Below are 20,420 nucleotides of genomic sequence, written 5' to 3' on the forward strand. Positions count from 1 at the left end.
CAAGACATTTACTATAAAGTACAGGCTGCCAGCTAACCCAGTGAATTAGACTGCCAGGCCTGGAGTTAAGAGACTTAAATTCAAATTTGGCTTCAGACACTTGTTAGCTTTGTGAACCTGGGCAAATAATTTAACCTCTGTTGGCCTCAGTTTCCTCATCTTTAAAATGAAGACAATAATTGCAACCCCTATCTCCCAGAGTTGTTCTGGTTATCAAATGAGATAATTGTAAAGCACTTAGAACAGTGCCTCACATATAATAAGTGCTTTTAAAAAATGTTAGCTATTACATATAATTGGTAAATTATTTTACTGACAATAAATATATTCTGTCCATATTCTGCATATACAGTATAATAGTTCTTGGCCAGTAAAATAACTAGTTTTGAAATGAAATTTAAGTTACATTTTTTTACCCCGTAAGGTTCATGCCAAGGTAGGGGGAGGAGGGAATAAAACTTAACTTTTATCACAAACTGAATATATGAGAAATTGAAAATTCTTGTAAAACTCCTTTCTGCTTACGCTGTAGGTAAGTGGGCAAAGACAGCAAGTTGTTAGTTTCCTCTTGTTAGTTGCCTAATGAAGAGATTTATTTTTTTTTTTAATAAAAATGAACACACTGAGAACTAACTATTGAATATATAGAATTAAATAATCTATAATGTGCCACTGATATATATTTCATGTGAATGTAAGACTATTTACTTGGCTTTTTCTCTTTTTGTATTTTTCACAGAATGTGGTGGTAAAATGCACTTAAGAGAAGGTGAATTTGAAAAGGCTCACACTGATTTTTTTGAAGCATTCAAGAATTATGATGAATCAGGGAGTCCCAGACGAACCACTTGCTTAAAATATTTGGTCTTAGCAAATATGCTAATGAAATCGGGAATAAATCCATTTGACTCTCAGGAGGTATGTTCATACTTTAGTATCTGATGTTCTTTGCCATGTTCTCATTTCTAAGTGTCTCTTAGGAAAATAAATTACTATTACTTTCTTTATAACTATATATTTATAATTAATATGTGTTTTTATTGTATTTAGGCAAAGCCGTATAAAAATGATCCAGAGATTCTAGCGATGACGAATTTAGTAAGGTAAGATTTTGCCTTTGAATTGGGGAAATTTACTTAAAACAGCAAGTTAAGAATATAGAGTACTTTTTAAAATAGGATCTTGACACTAAATTTTTTCTTTTGTGATAATCACAGTTTTGCAGTGATTTCTAATTGTTTAATCTTAAATATGCCAAAATAGCAATACTAAAATATTTGAGCTTTTTTTCCTTCAAAAACCAATAATTGTGATAAAGTTCTATCTAGACTCACTAGATCTTTTATATTATTTTTACTGAGATAAATATCTACTTTTTTAGCCTTAATGTATATATTCCTTTTTGAGTAACAAACTGTGCCAATGTACAAAGTCCATTGTCACATCACCTCTCCTCATCTAGCAGTGTTAACTTGTTCTGAAATCTGAACAGAAATTGGTTCAAAATGACAAATTTAAATTTAAAAATTAGACATAAATATTCTGTGTTTTTACTAGCATACTGCTCCTATACACACACACTTTGAGGTGAAGAAAAATTTCTTTTCCACTTCTTTCTTTCCTTCTCTTGTCTTTGACACAGTGATCTAAGCTGCCCATCTACAAAATAAAGCACAGTGGAATATAATTTATCCTTACCCAGAGTTGATAAAGTTTTAAATTAAAAGACCATCTAGCTGTCCATATGGAGAGGAGAGTGAGCATACCTCCTACTCAGCTATTTCTTTCCTTTTTTCTTCTTAAGTTCAGTTTCCCTCCCACTTTCCCTAAATTGAGTTCAGTCAACTGAGCTTAATTAGGAGTGAGCATGGTTGTATTTTGAGGCATTTGTTTGTGACTACAGTGTATTTGTAACTCTATGAGAAGATGAAGAGATATAAACAGTTCTGTACAGGAGCTGCTTAATCTCTTTATCCAAAAGTACTTATTAAAGCCCTGCATGTAAATCTTGGGCACTCTCATTATCTCTTTGTATAGTCATTTCTCTTTCTCTGTCAAAAATATATGTATAAATGCACTGATACACTCACTATTATACTCGCATGCTTTTCAGCTTTTTCTTTTTTTTCCAAATGGCCTTTTCCAGGGTTTTGACTAATAGGAAAGAGAAGTCTTAGAAGAGTTAGATTAACTTTACCTTTGTTATTTAAACTTAGTTGTCATTATTTGTAATTAAATGAGATTAAAAAACTCAGAAATTACTGGATGTTGCTACCTTGACTATAAGCAATTCGAAACAAAATAATTTAGGAAAAAACAAGGCCAAATGAGAGAGATAAAGGAAAGCTTAACCTAGATGAAGGTAACAAAGATTCAGTAGGCAGAAGGTGGTCCAAAGGCCAACAGTTTTTCTCTTCCCTTTTCTCCAACCCCTACCCACAATCATGGTAAGAGAAACGGATGTTGCCTCTGGACAGTGCCAGGGTTTTTAAGTATATTAGAAATAAATAGGAACCCTTAGGTTTCCCAGGCTCTAGTGCCCTAGATTGTCCATCACATTTTACTAGTACTTAAAGGGAAACGGGCAGAAAGGAAAAATAGAGATTATAGAATTGCTTCGAGTCCTTCCTATTTTTGTCAACTGTCAACTGATTGATATTGGATTGATATTGTCAACTGATTGATATTGGAAGAATGTACAAAGTTTAAAAATCAAGAGGTAATAATAAATGATTAGCACATCTGTGATTTCATAGATGTGGGGATTCCTTCCACAGTTCAGATCACATTCACATTCTCCATCTTATATGATCTTTTTTTTTAGACCTTCCACAGAGCCTTCATAAAAGGCATGCCCAATTTTCTGAAAGACTTTTAGGTCTTTTAATCTACTGATTACCAGTGTGTTAGTCTGGCTAGCCATCCATTTATCACTTTCTCTTTACCAAATTATCTACCTCTTTAGGGGTTGAAAACAGATTTTGAAAAAAAATTAAGTCTTTATTTCAGAAAGCAGCTCAGGATCGTTGAAAGCAATGTCTCACCCACATTCTCCTATTCATTCTGTGCCAAAAGCATTGTCCTTCTTCAGTGTCTGGAGAAACACCCACACACCACCATATACACACACCCCCAATGTACTAGTTAGTGTTAGTGGAGTTACTGTAATCTCAACAATAGCTATTCTTCATCCACTTGTTTCTTTCTATTTGGATTCATAGGGTGAACTCATGGGGTGATTGTGGATTTAATCTAGAATTCTTTTTAGTATTCTGGAACTTGATGCAGTAAGAACACCATCTGCAAAAAAAGAACATTTGAAGGATTTTGCCATACATAAGAAATTTCTCCATTTGGACTCTGTGCTTAATATTGCTAGGTGCCTTCCAGTACAGAAGCAAGCTTCTTTTGCAAGTGTATATTATCATTTTTATGCTTGGCTTGATATTATGATAAGCCCATTATTTTAAAAAAGTGTTTTAGCTCTCAAAGGATCTTACATGATATTAATTTGTGTATGAGAGGCATTTTGAAATAAAGTCTTTAAGAGCATATTTTATAGTACTAAAGCAAATGCATTTTTAAAATCCTTAAGCATAACAAGATCTTATACTTGCTGTACTTTTCAGTAAATTGTGTGATTGTGCAGGCATGGTCTACTTGTTCCCCTCTCATATTTTCATCAAGATACTCTCATGTGTGAAAACCCTCATAAAGATTTATAGAGATGAAAAAAGTAGGTAAATGGGTTGGTAGTTATTCATGTCTTGATTGCTAATTTTCAGTAGTAAGATTATCTGGTTTCTTTTTTTTTTTTCTTTTTTTATTTTGGTGATATTTTCCTAAAATCATTTTATTATCCCCTCTTTCAGATATTTTATAAATCAGTTCCTTGACCCCTTCCCAAATTATCATCTCCAACATTGATTTCCTTTATGTATCTGACCTAGCTATTTTCCTGGTTTTATTTTCTTTAGTGCCATTTCCAACTTATCACAAAGTACTAGAAGAATAGTAGTAAATGATGAGTTTTTATGTCTGGGGATATTGAAATTTTTCACATTCAATCTAGCTTCTCTTCCTTCTAAGGTTAAACCCATTGTCCATATGCGGCACATATAATTACTGGCTCTTTTTTTTTTTTTTTTTTTTTTTAAGAAAGTATTCTTGATGTTTAACTTCTGAGTGGTTTATGTCTCTTATTCAACCATATTTTCCAATAGTTTTTTCACCATCTGCCTCTAGTTTTGCTCCTGTATATTAAAATCACTTCAGAAACATTTTTTAAGCACTTATCTTGGGCTAGATATGGGGAATCTAGATAAACAGAAAAAAAAATCTCTTTTCTCAAGTAACTTACATTTTAATGGGGAAGATAGGTTTAATACTTGAGTAAATAAATACAAATTATACAAAGTGATTAAAGACAAGGCAGTTTATACAGAAGGATACTAGCTCTTGGGAGAATCAGAAATGGTTTCTTTTAGAGGATGGTGCTTGTGTGACATCTTTAAGGAACAGAGGGATTTTGTGAAGTAGAGAGCTGAGAACGTATTCCAAGTATGGAGGGTGACCAGTGCAAAGGAATTGAAATGAGAGATGATGGAAATGTTTGTTAAGAAAAAATGGCTGGTTTGGCTAAGACAATATACAGGCTGGGGCCATGTTATGAAGGACTTTAAAGGCTAGATATATGTGCTTGTGTACTATCTTAGAGGCAATAAGGAGCCACTAAAGTTGATTGAATTATTAGAGGAGTGACATGCATAGGTCTGCACTTAAAAAAAAGTTATTTTGGATGACCTGAAATAGAGAAATATTCAAATCAAGAAGATAATTAAGGAGCTATTACAACAATCCAAAAAAATGATGAGGCCCTGAACTTGAGAAGGGTTGACTATATGAGTAGAGAGAAGGGTTTAGATACAAGCGATGTTATGGAGGTATAAATGACAATATTCAGCAGCTGATTAAATATATGGAATGAGAGAGAAGTTAAAGAGTTGCTCAGTTGCTTACAAATCTGGTAGACTGGAAGAATGGTGCCAGTCAGCATAGTAAAGATACTCCTCATTTCAAATGCCTATTAGGCACTTGGTGATGGTAGACTGAAACTCAGGGAAGTTACTGATCCTGGTTAAATAGATCTGTGAATCATCAACATAGAAATGATAATTAAAAACATGGGAGTTGATCACATCACTGAAAGTCAACATGCATTATTTAAATATTTATTATGTTTTAGGACTGTACTTCAAAAGAGGAGAAAATGGTCCTAGCAAAGAGTAGATATTCTGATGTCAGAGACAAATATAAATAAATAAATAAAATATACATGCAGAGTAGTTGGAAGGTAATATGAAGAGAGGACCAAAAAGGACCTCCTGGACAAAGTAGGTTTTGATATAAGTTTTTAATGAAGTCAGGGAAACCAAGGGTGGTAAGGAAACAAAGTATTCCATCACTGGACATGTCAAAACACAGAGGCATAAATAGAAAAGTAGAGTATGATATTAAAGGAATTACAAGGGATTGTAGTTTTTGGAGAAAAATGAAATGTAATTAAACTAGAAAAATGTAAATGGGCCTGTCATTAAGATCTTTACATTTTAAATAGGAGTTTATATTTGATACTGGAAGTAAGAGGGAGCCATTGGAGCTCACTGAGCAAAGGGAAGACAAGGTCAGACCCTTTGGCAACTAAGTACAGGACAGACTGGCTTGCCTTGGAGAGAGATTTGAAGCAAGCTTAGAACCATGGCAGTAGTGCTAGAGAGGGATGATAAGGGACTAAGCGAAGATTGTAGTTTTATAAGTGAAAAAAAGAGTGTTTACAAGAGATTCTATAAAGGTAAAAACAAGATTTGGCAACTGATTGGATATTTGGAGTTGGTAGAGGGTCTTGGCCCTAGAGCCTTGGAGAACATCCACAGTTAATCATTATATAAGGATGATGAGCAAGCAGAGAAGATTGAAAAGAAGCATTTAGATAGGTAGTGAGAGAACCTTGAGAATAGCACATCAAAAAGCCCTGAGGAGAGAGCATATTCAGGAGAGTCTGGTCAACTATATAGCAGATAGAGTGAAAAAGATGACAACTGAAAGAAGACTTCAACAGATTTAGCAAGAGCAGTTTCAATAGAGAGATGAATTTGAAAGCTAGATTCCAAAGGGTTGAGAGAAGAAGAAATGTAGACATCAGATATAGACTTTGTCAAGGAGTTTGGCTAAGAAAGGGAGGAGAGATACAAGGTCTTTAATTGAGAAAGAGGGGAGAGGAAAAGAGAGATCAGGAAAGAAAAGATTTGGGATATCTTCTATGAAGAGTGAGAGAGTTGTTGATGGAGTAATAGAAGCATTTCCATGTTGTAGTGAGGGCCCAGTTGAAGATGAATACAGTCGTCTCTTGCTATATCACAGTTCACTTATTGTGGCTTCATTGTATTACGTGTTTTTGGGTTTGTTTGTTTTTTAAACATATCTAATTCTGTATTGTGGGGTTTTTGCTCTATTGCGGAATTTCTTTTTTTCTTTTTTTTTTTTTTTTTGGTAAGAAACTATCATTTTACCAAATGAAAAATCCAACAGCAACTCCCCCCACTATCCACAGCCCAACCAAGAGAGCAGTTGAGGTTCTTTGGACAGTAGGACTGAGTAATAGGACTCAGGGGCACAGGGGGGCTAAGAAGGGAGAATGCCTTTCTTTTCAAACCTCTGCCATGGGGACACACTTGGGGTAGAAAGGGGGTCTCAGTGGACAGAACACTGACTGGAGGGTCGAGGCCTGTAGCCCTAGCACCTGGAGTTCAATCCCCTGTCCCTCCATCTTTGGGGTGGGAGAGAAGGGAAGGAAGTTAGGGCTCAGATGTGCATTCATCTTGAGGAGAGATGAGGCCTGTGGACACACAGCCAGACTGGGGCAAGAACAAAGTTGGTGGAGGGATCCTAGCAGGGACTCGCCTGATCTAGGAATCTGCCTACCGAGGGAGAAGAGGGGGAAGGAACAGATGCTGGGGTAGGCCTGGGTCGAAATGTGGTTGGGCAGGAGTATTGGGAGCAGAGAAGCCGGAATGAGCAGGGCCTGAAGCACAAGGGAGTCACACCCAACAAAGGGGAGAGAGCAGGCCAGAGCAGGGATGCAGAAGGAGAAGCCAATGAATTCTTGAAAACACACACACACAACATCTACAGAACACTTCTGGGGATGCTGGGCAGGGCCCCTAGAAGTGGAACCCAGGGGACAGAGGGGCCCTTCCCTATCATGCTGGCCAGCCAGCCGGCTTCACCCCTTTGGCCTCAGTCCCTTTGTCCCCCTTGGGAAAGCCGAGCTAACTTGAGACAGAGATGACGTTCCTGGAGTGGAGTTTAACTAGCTCCTAACCAATGGGGACCCATGGATGCCCCTCACCAGTGCTATGCTCTGTATTCTGGGCACTGATTGGTTCCATGATTGAGCATTGGTATGTTTATTCTCCCACTACTTTGTGGCTTTTTGCCCATTGCAGGGGTGTCTGGAACTTAATTCCCGTAATAAGTGAGGGATCACTGTACCATGAACTCCTATTATACCCAGTCAGGATGGTCTTCCTTTATCCACCTCTGTGCAGCAACATAGTGTAGGGATCAGAGATCAAGGGTCAGTAATCCAAGGCTGAATTTTGCCAAGGGATGAGTGATGATAGAACAAATTCACAAGATTCGAGAGTAGAAGACAGGGTAAAATTGAACTGGTTAAAGAAAGGGTCTAGATTAGAGAGGGATGAAAGTATTAGAACACTAACGACCTGAGAAAATTCTAGAGGAAAGGGGAAGAATTAGAGGTATTATTGGGGTTAAAGAACAGGTTTGGAAGGGGTGAGGTATAGGGAGAGATTGAAGAAGAAGAACATGTGGGTATCCAGGATGAGACCATCCCTATATACTGCTGAATGAAGGAGTAGGTCATGGAATTTAAAAACATTGAGAAATTGAAAGATTAGGGAGTTTTAAGAGAGCTTATTATGAATGTTGAAGACAGCTTGTATGAGGACAGGAATTGGGAAGGAGAGTAAGATCATAAGCCAGGTGCTGAATTCTTTGAAAAAAAAGGAGAGGAGTGGGGATGAGGGTGGGGGATGATGTGTGACACACAACAGCTATCGTGATGTGTATTGGGTAGAAAATTTTAATTGAGTGAATTTTCAGTAAGGAGATATTAGTAAATGGGAGTGTGGCAGTGGTGAGCAAGGGCTATTCTTACTACTTTTCTAGGACCATTGGTCAACAGATATGAGGACAGTCTGGCCATTGTGAGTTGAAGGCTACAATGAAAGTACTGCAGAGAATGGCCAGTAATGCCATGTTAACAGAGAGGGTCCAAGTGAATGTTTTAGTAGATGGAATGAAGAAAGAGGTCCAGAATGGAGAGAAATTTTATTCATTATAGAATTGGAATTCCAGAATAAAGTCAAAATAAATAGAAGATAGTTGAATGCATGGTGGTTAGAGAGAAGAACAGTCACAGTTGTGAGATTTGGAATGACTATAGAGAAGATGATGCTCGAGTTAGATCCTTAAGGAAATGAGAAGTGAGCAGTTCTATGAAGGATAAATGGAAAGGGAATGTATTCATATATCAACATTTATGTATTAACTTGTTGAGAGGATTTTGTCCCATTCTTCATGGAATTCTTTCCACTTGTTCCCACCATGAATTCTGAAAGATGAGATAGTCAATGGTACTATGAAGTGAGGTTCCTTTTTTGCCCTTTGATATATAATGAAACCATTTCTGCCAATTCTTTTACTTATTTCTTTAAAGATAAGCTGGGAACCATCCTTCCATTTAGCTGTAAATTTCTTATGTCTTTTGATTTTATTTATTGCAAAATTTATTCATTTCTTCCAATAGTCTGTTACCTGACTGGACACTGGGCAAAAAATTCATATTTGAGTACCAGCAGTTAAATTAATATTCATATATGGTTTAAAACTGTGAGATTGTAGAAAGAACACTGGCTCTAGAGTTGGGACCTAGGTTTAGATTTTGCTTTTAATAATATTTGTGAGACTTTAGACAATGCATTTAACTTCCTTGGCTCCAAGTTTTCTCATCTATAAAATGAAGGGGTTGGACTAAATCATCTTTAAGATTCCTTCCAACTCTTTAAATTCACAATCTTCTTATCTTTATATACTTTGCTTTCCCTATAACATTCAGTTGGCTATAATTTTTATAGAAATATTAAGCTTCTGATTTTAGAACTTTAATTAAATTGAATAGAAAGGGGTGTTTTTGTAGGGAAGTGGATCATGGTAGGAACCATCCAATTTAAGAATAAGAAGAGATCTTAAAATTCAACTATCTCAGTTCCATCATTTTATTCTTTAACTCTCTCAAAGTCTAGAATATATGTAGACTGAATTCAAAGCTTACATTTCATTATTCACAAAAGAAAGGTAGTATCAGTATTCTATTTTATTTAGAGACCTCGGTGATCATCTATTACAGCTGCCTGTATCCCACCTGTGGGGAATCCGAATCTCAGAGAGGTGAAGTTACCTCCCCATAATAACAGTAAGCATTGGAGCTAAGATTTGAACCAAGTCTTCCAGTTTCAAAGTCCATTTTTTTATAGGACCGCATTGCTGTATTGAGACTCAAAGGGGTTAAGTGACATGCCCATGGTCACTTAAGTGCCTGAGAGAATCTCGTGAGTCCATGACTCTTCTGACTTCCAAGCTTTGTTAACTCTTTCCACTAAGTGATTCTGTCTATACTCATCACTGAATTTGTGGCATCTAGTAACATATTTATGAAATGGTATATTAATGCATAGTTTCTCCAGGAGATAATTGACCAACAAATATAGACAAGTAGTTCTCAGTATAAAAACTGCAAAGTATTCACAAGCACATGAAAAAGTGCTCCAAATCACTAGCAAGAGAAATGTATATCCGAAGAATCTTGAGGTTTCACCTCATACCTTGCAAATTGGCAAAAATGACAAAAAATTGCCAGTCAGTGTTGGAAGTGTTATGGTAAGATAGGCAAATTAATACATTTTTGGTGAAGCTGTGAAAAGTTATAATCACTTTGGACAACAATTTGGAATTATGCACATAAAATGACTAAAATGTCCATACCTTTTGATCCAGGGGTTCCATTACTAAGTTTTTAACCCCAAAGGAAGCCATCGATAAGAAAAAAAGTCCCCATTTTACTCCAAAATATTTATATCAGTACTTCTTGTGATAGCTATGAATTGAAAACAAAGTAGATGCCCATCAGTTGGGGAAAGTTAAGTAAAATGTGATACATGCATGTAATAGAATATTATGTTGTGTGATGAATACAAAGAATCATGGAAAGATCTATATGAATTGATAAAGAGTGAATTAAACAGAGCCAAGGAAATATTCAGTGACTACAACAATATTTTTTTTATAAACATAGTATGAGTACAAATGAATATCACGAAACCCAAGCAATTAAGCTCAGGGTTTGGAAACTGTCAATTATAACATAGTGGCTTAACTAACTCCTAGTGCAGTATTCTTTTGACCCTACCACACTGCCTTTCATATGTGAGAGGATTACCCTCTCTGTGCTTAGCCTAAACTTCTTCAGAAAAATTTAGTGAGGACCTTTTATGTTTTAATCTGAATCCTACTTTAACTAATTAAATAGCTTTAATGATAGACTTTGATCACATCTTTAAATGTTTTAAGTAAAATTTAGCTTATTTATGTCATTCTAATATTTGGTTGTAATGAAGCTACAGAGCTACCAAATTTCTTTAATAGTCATCACTTTTCTTAGTGATTTTAATAGTCATCACTTTAATAGCTATCAAATTTGTTGTAACAACTAATTAAAAAGTCCCTATGACTTTGCAGAAGATTTAAAAAATCAATAAGAAAACATTTCCTCATTAAAATGTATATTTGTGCTTATTTCTCCCTAAACTGCCCCATAAAAATAATTTCAAATGATGCATTTTGGATAGGTAACAAAGTAATGATTCCTAATTTTATCTTCCTAGTCAGTTGGCAGCAGACTACAGGGAAAAAATTCCTGTTGAAGCACTTGAATCTCCTTTCCCTAAAATGAAGTTACATTGCGATCCAACAGATGGAAGTACAGCAGAGGTCGTGCAGAATGGCTGATGAATATGACATATGTATAAAGCAGACAGTGGTGCCATATCCAGAAGGTTGGCTTCTTCCTTCTCAGCACCTTTAGCAAGATTCACGCAGTGCCTGACAGAACTGATATCAACAGTAGAACACCGTACGCTTCAATAAATTGTGACCGTAAATAGGCCTTTGGCTATCTGCAGTAAGGGACTCCATCACTGCTCTCTGCTTTGTACGTGTGTCCCATTTGGCAGCAATTTTTTATGATTGCTACAATAATGTTCCATCTTTCAGATCTCAATGGAACTTCATGTTTAGGAGCAGGAGAATCAGATGTTTTATTTGAAATTTTTTGGTAGCTGCTTATGGTTTTCTAAAAGATTAAAATTAAGAGATTAAACTTTTTGAGTAACTTTCAGAGAGGGTGCATCATTTTTTAAGGAGATCATAACTCCTATACCATAATAAATATATATGTATCCTGAATAGCTTCAGTGATGACTATTAATGGATAAAAGTAAAATTGTAATTAGAAACATCAAATTTAAGAATTGTGCTAAATATTAAGTCTCAGTCAGCTCTTAATTGTGGGTAAATAAATTGAAATCTTCAAAGGTCATTTTAATAGCTTGCAGCTAACAAAAAGGAAAGAACATTTGTTTTCCATCCTATAAGTAGAATAAAAACCGTAAAGTGAAAATTTATTTTACTTAGAGAAGGCTTGGAAAAAAGGGAGATGGATGGAGAATCTATTGAGTCCATAGAATATACAATCTTTACACATTATATAGTCCAACACCCTCATAAGGAAATAAAGAAAGTAAGACCCAGATATATTAAGTCATTTGCTTACCATTATACAACTATTTATCTGGAAAGCAGGAGTTTAAACTCAGCCCTCCAGATTTAGTTTTGGTTTTTTCCCCTTTTATATTGATTATCATTTTTCCCCTTTTGTATAAGTTAGATAATCTAGTAACATGTTGGTATTAGGATGACTTAATTGACAAGAAAACTCTTTGGATTTTCTGTTTTTGTGTACAGTTTATTTACATTTGACTAGGTTAGAATTCAGCCTTTTTTCCCCTTTTCTTTTAGTGCCTATCAGAATAACGACATCACTGAATTTGAGAAGATTCTGAAAACAAATCACAGCAACATCATGGACGATCCCTTCATAAGGGAGCACATTGAAGGTATTTTCTCCCTGAAAATTGATTAATTGGACCTACATTTCTATGGTAGTCCAGAATCATTATTTTGAAATCTTTAGGACATAGTGTATGATATACTATGTTTCTTGAAAAGATATATAGTATTGGGGCAGCTGGGTAGCTCAGTGGATTGAGAACCAGGCCTAGAGACGGGAGGTCCTAGGTTCAAATCTGGCCTCAGACACTTCCCAGCTGTGTGACCCTGGGCAAGTCACTTGACCCCCATTGCCCACCCTTACCACTCTTCCACCCATGAGCCAATACACAGAAGTTAAGGGTTTAAAAAAAAAAAAAAGAAAAGAAAAGAAAAGATATATAGTATTATTGATTACCATATGAAATAGAGGATGATATTCTTTAATATTTCAACACTTATTTAAGTAGTTAGCTGTTTTGTTAGCCTAAGGATAATTACCTTCATCTATTGCTATCTTATTTTCTTTAAGGTATCCTTAGTATTAATCTTTATATTTTCATGCTTATATTTCTTATTGATTGTTGCGTTAGTTAATTTTTAGAATGTACTTTTTAAAAGGAACTAAAACAATAGAAATTGACTTATGATATGCTTAGATAAATATGCTGTAACTTATAAGACAAATATTCTACTGAATAAATTGTATTTCTCACATTTCTGTTATTTCAGTGTCCTACATAGTTGTGGAACTTTTTGCTAATACATAGACATAGGGCTTTTTTGCCTTTATGGATTTGACTTTAGGCTTTGCCCCTCAACAGGAGAAGTTTTTCATGTAACAAGCTTCTGAGAAGGGTGCTCAACTGCACTAAGGAAGCCCTCTGCTTTTCCTGTTATTTCTTTCCAACTTCATTAAAAGAACATTTATCAGTTTCTTGTTTTGGACTCAGAAATGTACTAACAATATGGATGATATAAAAACAATAAAAGATAAACTCTTTCCCCAAGGAATTTACAGTATACTTGATAAAAATTATGGATAGCAATGGACAATTGTTAGAGAGTACGCCTATGAAAATTTGAAGGGGGGTGATTAGGTAAACACAAGCAACATGCATAAGCAGTAAATCCTCAAGGAATATAATTTCCATATCTAAGAAATATGTGTCTGTTGGACCAAAATATTTTTGTTGAAACTTTAATATATGCTGTTAGTTTTCAGACTAAAGCTATTTTTTTAGAAGATTGTTGAAAAGGTATTTTTTTGGCTATGAAACAAATGTGCACATTGCCTTTAAATAAAGATAATTTATACCATGTCCTTTCCTCATTGTATGTTATGTTGATTTTGTCTTGTTTTTTAACTTTTGCCTTTTTTTTCAGAGCTTTTGCGAAACATCAGAACACAAGTGCTTATAAAATTAATTAAGCCTTACACAAGAATACATATTCCTTTTATTTCAAAGGTACTTACACTAATAGGATCTATCACTTCTTAATAGTTTATAATTTTTGAATACAGTATGCATACTTTCAGTTTGAAAGACTTATCTATATTCATTAATATAGTTCTAATACCTCTTAAATTCATATCTATTTTAATTGTTCTTTGAAATGGTTCAGAAATGTTTTCTTGGCATAAACTTATTAATGTAGAAAAAACATTTAAGTTAATATGCTATAAAATTGGATTTCTTGATAAATGTATTATTGATAAAGTAATAACTTCAAATACAGAAAACTGTTGGGAATGAAAAAGTAAATGTCTATAATTATACAAAACTAAATTTTTTTATCAGGTTGCTGTTAAAAAATTGTTTTAGAGATCACATTGAAAAAACTTATTTAGGCATTTCTCTATAGAATGATTTCTGTTAAGTTCTAATAGATGAATTAAAATAATATCAATTTTCCTGAAATCTAAAAGCAGTGAAATTAATTACAGTGTCTGTCTTAGGAATTAAACATAGATGTAGCTGATGTGGAGAGCTTGCTGGTACAATGCATATTGGATAAGTAAGTACTTTTTCACTAATAATACTTTTTAATTGCAAAATATAAAATTTTTATTGACAAAGATAGTTGTGATTTTTTTTCTTAAAGGAACTGCTATAAGGATATCACTTCCTATGATAAAAAAATTGTGGGGTATATGTATTTGTGTTGTTAGATTAAAGAAATCACTTATTAACAGGCAAATATTTTTTGACATTTGAACTCTGAAAAAATTTTAAATTATTTCTTTGGGAAGCTTTCTTATTAATGCATAACACCTACTACATCTTGAAAACAATTATTTGAGTCTTCTTCAAACTGTTAAGCATAAGACACATGTGTATCACCATATGGAGATTAGATAATAGCACCCCCACCACCAACTACTACATTTTTTTGTGCATTACATGGTATTTGATCTTTATTAACTAACTAAATCTAAGCATGTTAATTATCATGTCTCTCATACTAATTTTATTTTCTTATATTTGGAGTAAGTTGAAGTGTACCTACATTCTGATTTCTAGCAAAAAATTTTTATAAGACAGCATAGGAATCCAGAATTATTGAATAATTAGCAATTTATACAGACAGTAGTTTTTTCTTTTGTGTTCTTTGATAATTTTTTTCTGAAACAACATTCTAGACAATATGCATAGTGTTTTGTGGACAAATTATCTCTTATTTATTTCTAGCACTATTCATGGCCGAATTGATCAAGTCAACCAGCTCCTTGAACTGGATCATCAGAAGAGGGGTGGTGCCCGATATACTGCACTAGATAAATGGACCAACCAGCTAAATTCTCTCAACCAAGCTGTAGTCAGTAAACTGGCTTAACAGAGAACAAGCTTTTACAAGACGTACTTAAGGCAACAGTGCAGTGATGTAAACCTTAAAAGAACTGGGAATGGCAAAACTACTGTCGGTTGATGTGCCCTGAAAATTATTGGAGTTATGGCAGAAGTGCTTTTTTGATCAGCTGGTTTGTGTTTTGCTGCTGCATTTATCCCAAGAAAAACAGCTTTAATCTCCAGAAGAAAACCAAAATGCCATGGGATTTATGCTGTATTGACATCTTGCCCTAAACATACAACATCATAGTAATTTGTCATGGGCAACTAATGACCAGAGAGAAGATTTTTGTCATGATTTTAAATACACTGACACGTTACTGTTGGTTAAATTTAAACATGTTTTACCTGCAGAAATTCTCTCACAGAAATAACCTGCAATAACTTGAAATGCATACCCTTTTGAACACTTCCTTTTCTCATGTATAAATTAAAATGTTTGCTGCATTTTGCAAAATGTCAATTCTCCAAAAATGTGTCCGTATATTTCTGTACCTGCAGTGTAGTAAAGGTTTAGACGAAACCCCATAATGATAGTGGCATACTGTCACTTAGGTTTCAAGCAGCAAAATAAACAGTGCAGCTCAGAAATTGTACAGTTTGGTTCTTGATGTGTTTTTATTATATTTGAGTTTTGTTTTGTTTGTTTTTGTATCTTAGAGATTTCAAATTATTTTATCTCCAATTAATGATAAGCTATTTGGGGATAAATGAATTGATTTCTACTTTTGAGATTTGGCTTTTTTGTTTTGTTTTATTTGTTTGGTTTTGTGTTTTTTCTTTTGAAGTAGTCTATTAACAGTATAAAGAAAAATAAAAACTAAGTATCTAATAGTCACAAGTTGGGTAATACCAACTTGGTAGAATAAAATTTGGAAAAGAAAATTACCAAAAATAATGGGCAGGATGTTTCTTATTGTCTCTTGAATTTCAGAAATTGCTAAAAGGCTTTAAATTCTATAGTGAAACCTATACATTTCAGTCGGATAGAATAAAAGCTATAATTGTAAAAATTAATTTAAAAAATAATCTCAAATATACCAGAACTTTATAATTGTCACTATGGGAAGTTAGATGCTTTTTTTAATGATGCTGCAGTTGCTTAGAATATTTTTGGTATCCCTCTCTCAAAAATGCTTTCAGCACTAATTGAGCCACAAATTAAAGTCAGTCTTAAATACTTTAGAATCTCACCTCCTTTACCCTCAGACTATGTTGATCCCCTGCTGAATTCACCAGACATTGTTCCCATTGGCTTTGGAGTATTGCCAGAAATTAAATCCACTCTCACCAGTCAAATATTCTCTACTTTTGAGGTCTTCAAAGAAGTGTGTCACAGGCCATGGAGGCAATTTCCAAAGGGGATCCCCAAATATGTGAAGCAATGGCAGCATTGTTGATATGAGCATATTGTCTCCTGAGGTGACCAGTTTAAAGGGGAGTGCTCATTTGGATAGCCACAGTCTGTCATGTGTGTTAAAAGAAAAATCTTAGTACTTGACACTTTGAACAGTCAGAACCAAGAGGAAATGTTAATACCATTAATTTATTTTTTTCTTTGAATATCATCTCTTTCTGACACATAAAGTACAAGTGAGTGGCAGGAAAACTCTTTACAACCTTCAGAGTGAAAACAAAGCGTTGTTGGTGAATAAATCTGATTTTATAAGCAGCGGTACCAGCATGGACTTAAATCAAGGCATGCTTATTCAGTTTTGTCAGCATTTTATGGAGATTTGTGGTATATATTTATACTCTAGCTTGATCATCTCTAGATTTAGGAAGGCAATAACCAATGTCTATCAAGTTAAAACAGTGTGAATGAACAGTTGGAAGTTGGAAACTGTAGACCATTGGAAAAGAAACCAAAAATGAAAGTCATGTCTATGGTAGGGAATAAAAGAGTTGAAGATAATTTTATCATATTATGTGTATTTTCTCCTCTTTTACACAGCATAATCTTCCTTTATAGAAAAATGTGTTATTTATTACAGGGGTGTTTTTTAATATATATATAAAGAGAAATGTATTTATCACTAGTATTTGGAAGACTCTTCGTTGCCCGAATCTGAATAGCTGATAAATGAAAGGTAAACAAGTGAAGGAATCTGCCCACAATTCAGATAACAGTGGTAAAATAAAATTGCCCTGCACTAGTTGATAGAAGTAGATTTCAGAGTGATTTGTCTCAGGATCTCAGTGTTAATATCTCCCAGTTTTCCTGTTCCAGCTCTGTTTGTTCAGTAGTACACCTTTTGTGTAAGGGACAAAACCATCTACAGGCTTTTAAGTTAAAGGAAAGAACTATATTTTCACATCCCATATAATTCTCAAAGAACATCCTTATATAACTTTCATTACATCCATGCCTTTGGTTGGAGAATTAGTTTAAATGTGTCTCTTCATTAAAATCTCTAATTTACATACAGTTGCTTCAATATCAGTACGCCTAATACAGTATTTATAAGGTATACTTTTCTAAATTTAGTCAATAGACTGTCTTAAGTTAGTCCTGTGTCTAGAATATGCACTCAATTTCTGTTGACCAGCACTTGGAACAGTATTTGGTTTGGTTTGGTTTGGTTTGATTTTTTTTCCCCCACTTAACTTTTGAAGCTCTCTGTTTTGTTTTGTTTTTCCAGTCTTGTAAGATTGAAATATGGATTAGAGATTGAATTTAAGTTATATTTTGGCAAGCAAGTGTACTAAATTGGAAAACTCATGACACTGGTCTACTGATAGATTTGTCCATGGTTCTTATGAAACATAGTTTTTGTCTTTATAGTGTAACATTTCCACCTAGTGTTTTTATACTAAAGTTTAATGGTTAACTTTTGCCCTGCTGCTTATATATCATTCGTATATACATATAGGTATGTATATATGAATGGTTTCCTTCTGCTTCTGCCTCATCCCCTCAAAATGATTAATTTACAATGATGGTTAATGTAGATCTATATACACACAAAAGTATTTATGTGTGCGTGCTTGTATGTGTGTATACACACATATATATCACTTGTTGATTTCAATGTTTTGACTCACTAATCTTTGGTTTACATTTTTACAAAATAGAAAATTAATATGAATGTACTATAAAAATGGTCTTTTGGCACTTTACAAATTCTTAGAATGTCAGTAAATGTATTGATTTCATTATATGATGGTGTTCTAACTAATAATTAACTAGGTGATGGTGTATCTTTTCAGGACTCATGAAAATTTGATCTCACTTTGTGAGTATAGTTTAAATGAGGCCTGTTTTAAATAGGCTACTATATACAGTATGGTATCATTGCAAAGGGGAAAGAACCTAGGTCTTTCCCAAACAAAAGACCCATTCATCTGGCAATATTGTTAGAAAATATGGTAACTATTTAACATCTCCCTTAATTTAGAGATTTTTTTTTAATAAATTTTTTTATCAGTATTTTGTGTGATGTGATGGTGAATCAGGTAAGTAAACTCTTTGGAAATAAAATGTTTAATATATCAAGTGGGAATTTTACCCACTGAGTTTCCCTCAGTAAAGGTGCCTTGGAGAAGAAATACAGGAACTATTTTTGCCAGAATTGTTTTTAAGCCCTTGAAGTATGACTTAGTTTGAAATAATGTTTCATATTTCATAGGTGCAGTGAAATAGATATTAAATTCATTGAAAATTTATTTTTAGCCTGTTATAATTGAAATTATGCTTCTAAAAATGTTTACTTCAAGTGGGAGGGAATTGGTTTTCTTTTAAATATTGCATTTCACTTGAAAACATATTTGAAAGGTTTTTTTCTTTTTAACCTGATTTCAAACATTGAAAGCAAAACCCTGTAATTCCTATGCTTGTTAGCATAATAATGTCTCATTTTTATAACACTTTGCTTATTAAGCTGTGGTAAGTCCTTTTCAATATGTAGTACAAATACTACCCATAATTTCTAAATGAGTAAACTAAGTCTCAGAATGGTATAGTGGCCTGTCAAAGTCAGACAGTTAATAAATGACAGAGCCAAGACTTGAACACAGGATTCCTGATTCTAAGTCAGGGCTCATTCCATGATACCCTACTGTTTCTGCTCTATTACTATTGGAAAGAACAGAATTCTGAATTAAAAGTCCACGCAGCTAACTAAGAAAGGAATTAATCTTCAACTGTTCTGTTCCAGAGTATTAAAGAACACAATCAGTAGTTAGAACAAATATCTAGGTGTCATATCACACAGCTTGCTTTTTTTTTAAAAAAAAAATTTGTGTGACCAAAAACAAAACATTTCCTCAAGTTTTTTGGGCTTTAATTGCACCAGCATCTTTTTTCAGGTAACTTCATGTTCTGGTGACAAGATTCAGGTTCTATGTAAAAATTCCATGAAGTTCCTCATTACGTCATATCAGAAGCTCTCTTATTTGAACCATTTTTTTTAAATGTTTGCATATTTTCTAAGTACCATGTGCACATCGAAGATTCTTAAGTTGTGTTTAAAAGCTATTTATTTTGAATCATCAAGTTAGGAGTTGGGTGTTACGGTAATCATCTAAATCATTTGGAATGGAGTATGGGAAAGTGCTGATTAAGTTAGAATTTTAATGCTATTAAGAGGATTTATGTTTTGTGAAGCTACGCCCTACAAATAAAAAGTAAATTCAACTTGCTGTTGGTGATTCATGACATTTGCTCCCTAAACTGGAACATAGCAGTAATTGTTTTCCTTTGAATCCTGAGCAGATTTCTTATTTTTGAAATTTTATATAATATCCCATAGAAAAAAATTAGTATATGATTCAACTCCATGAATTGTTCTAGGATTCTTTTACTGCAGGAAGAGTTATTGCACCATAAAGGATAGGTACCACCTCCTTCCCAAACCAGTAAATGCTTGAAGTTAGTCTAATGCATTATCTTTCAGTGTTTGCCAAAATAGTTGTATGTACATGAAATTGCAAGATTGAGCAATACATTTAAATATATAGAAACTTAATTACTTCCTTGGCTTATCATAGTTAACTTTTCTATACAGTTTGGAAAACATGATCTTCATTTCTAGCTCAGAGCAGGTTCTAAATAGCATCTTGCAACATCATATGAAGACTATTGGCTAGTAAACTTTCACCTATACCCAGGAAATCTAAAAGTAAAGTTATATATTCTTGAAATTATCTAGAGAAAGTAAATGTATTTTAAAATGGTTCCTAGCATATTTAGTTAAATTGGATATAATTGGAGATAAATATGTCCTCCACAGGCACAGATTATATCCCTCCATTCCCCCCCTTTATATTCCTAACTGTATCATAATATTGTCATCAAATATTAAAAGTAGCTTACTTGATTGA

General features: G+C 34.0%; 1 protein-coding gene across 2 annotated transcripts in view; it reads left to right on the plus strand.

The window, feature by feature from the left end:
* The window catches only part of COPS2 (COP9 signalosome subunit 2), a 50,296-nt gene extending 34,612 nt beyond the window's left edge, over positions 1-15,684 (plus strand). For both annotated transcript variants that reach the window (XM_044665183.1, XM_044665184.1), the window contains exons 8-13: positions 740-918; positions 1,051-1,103; positions 12,217-12,314; positions 13,633-13,715; positions 14,207-14,265; positions 14,940-15,684. In XM_044665183.1, coding sequence (XP_044521118.1) covers positions 740-918; positions 1,051-1,103; positions 12,217-12,314; positions 13,633-13,715; positions 14,207-14,265; positions 14,940-15,084 — 617 coding nt within the window. In that variant the 3' untranslated portion in view covers positions 15,085-15,684. The remainder of the gene's footprint in view (positions 1-739; positions 919-1,050; positions 1,104-12,216; positions 12,315-13,632; positions 13,716-14,206; positions 14,266-14,939) is intronic.
* The last annotated feature ends 4,736 nt before the right edge of the window (positions 15,685-20,420 follow it).

This window comes from Gracilinanus agilis, chromosome 2 (assembly GCF_016433145.1).
Source record: "Gracilinanus agilis isolate LMUSP501 chromosome 2, AgileGrace, whole genome shotgun sequence".
NCBI lineage: Eukaryota > Metazoa > Chordata > Mammalia > Didelphimorphia > Didelphidae > Gracilinanus > Gracilinanus agilis.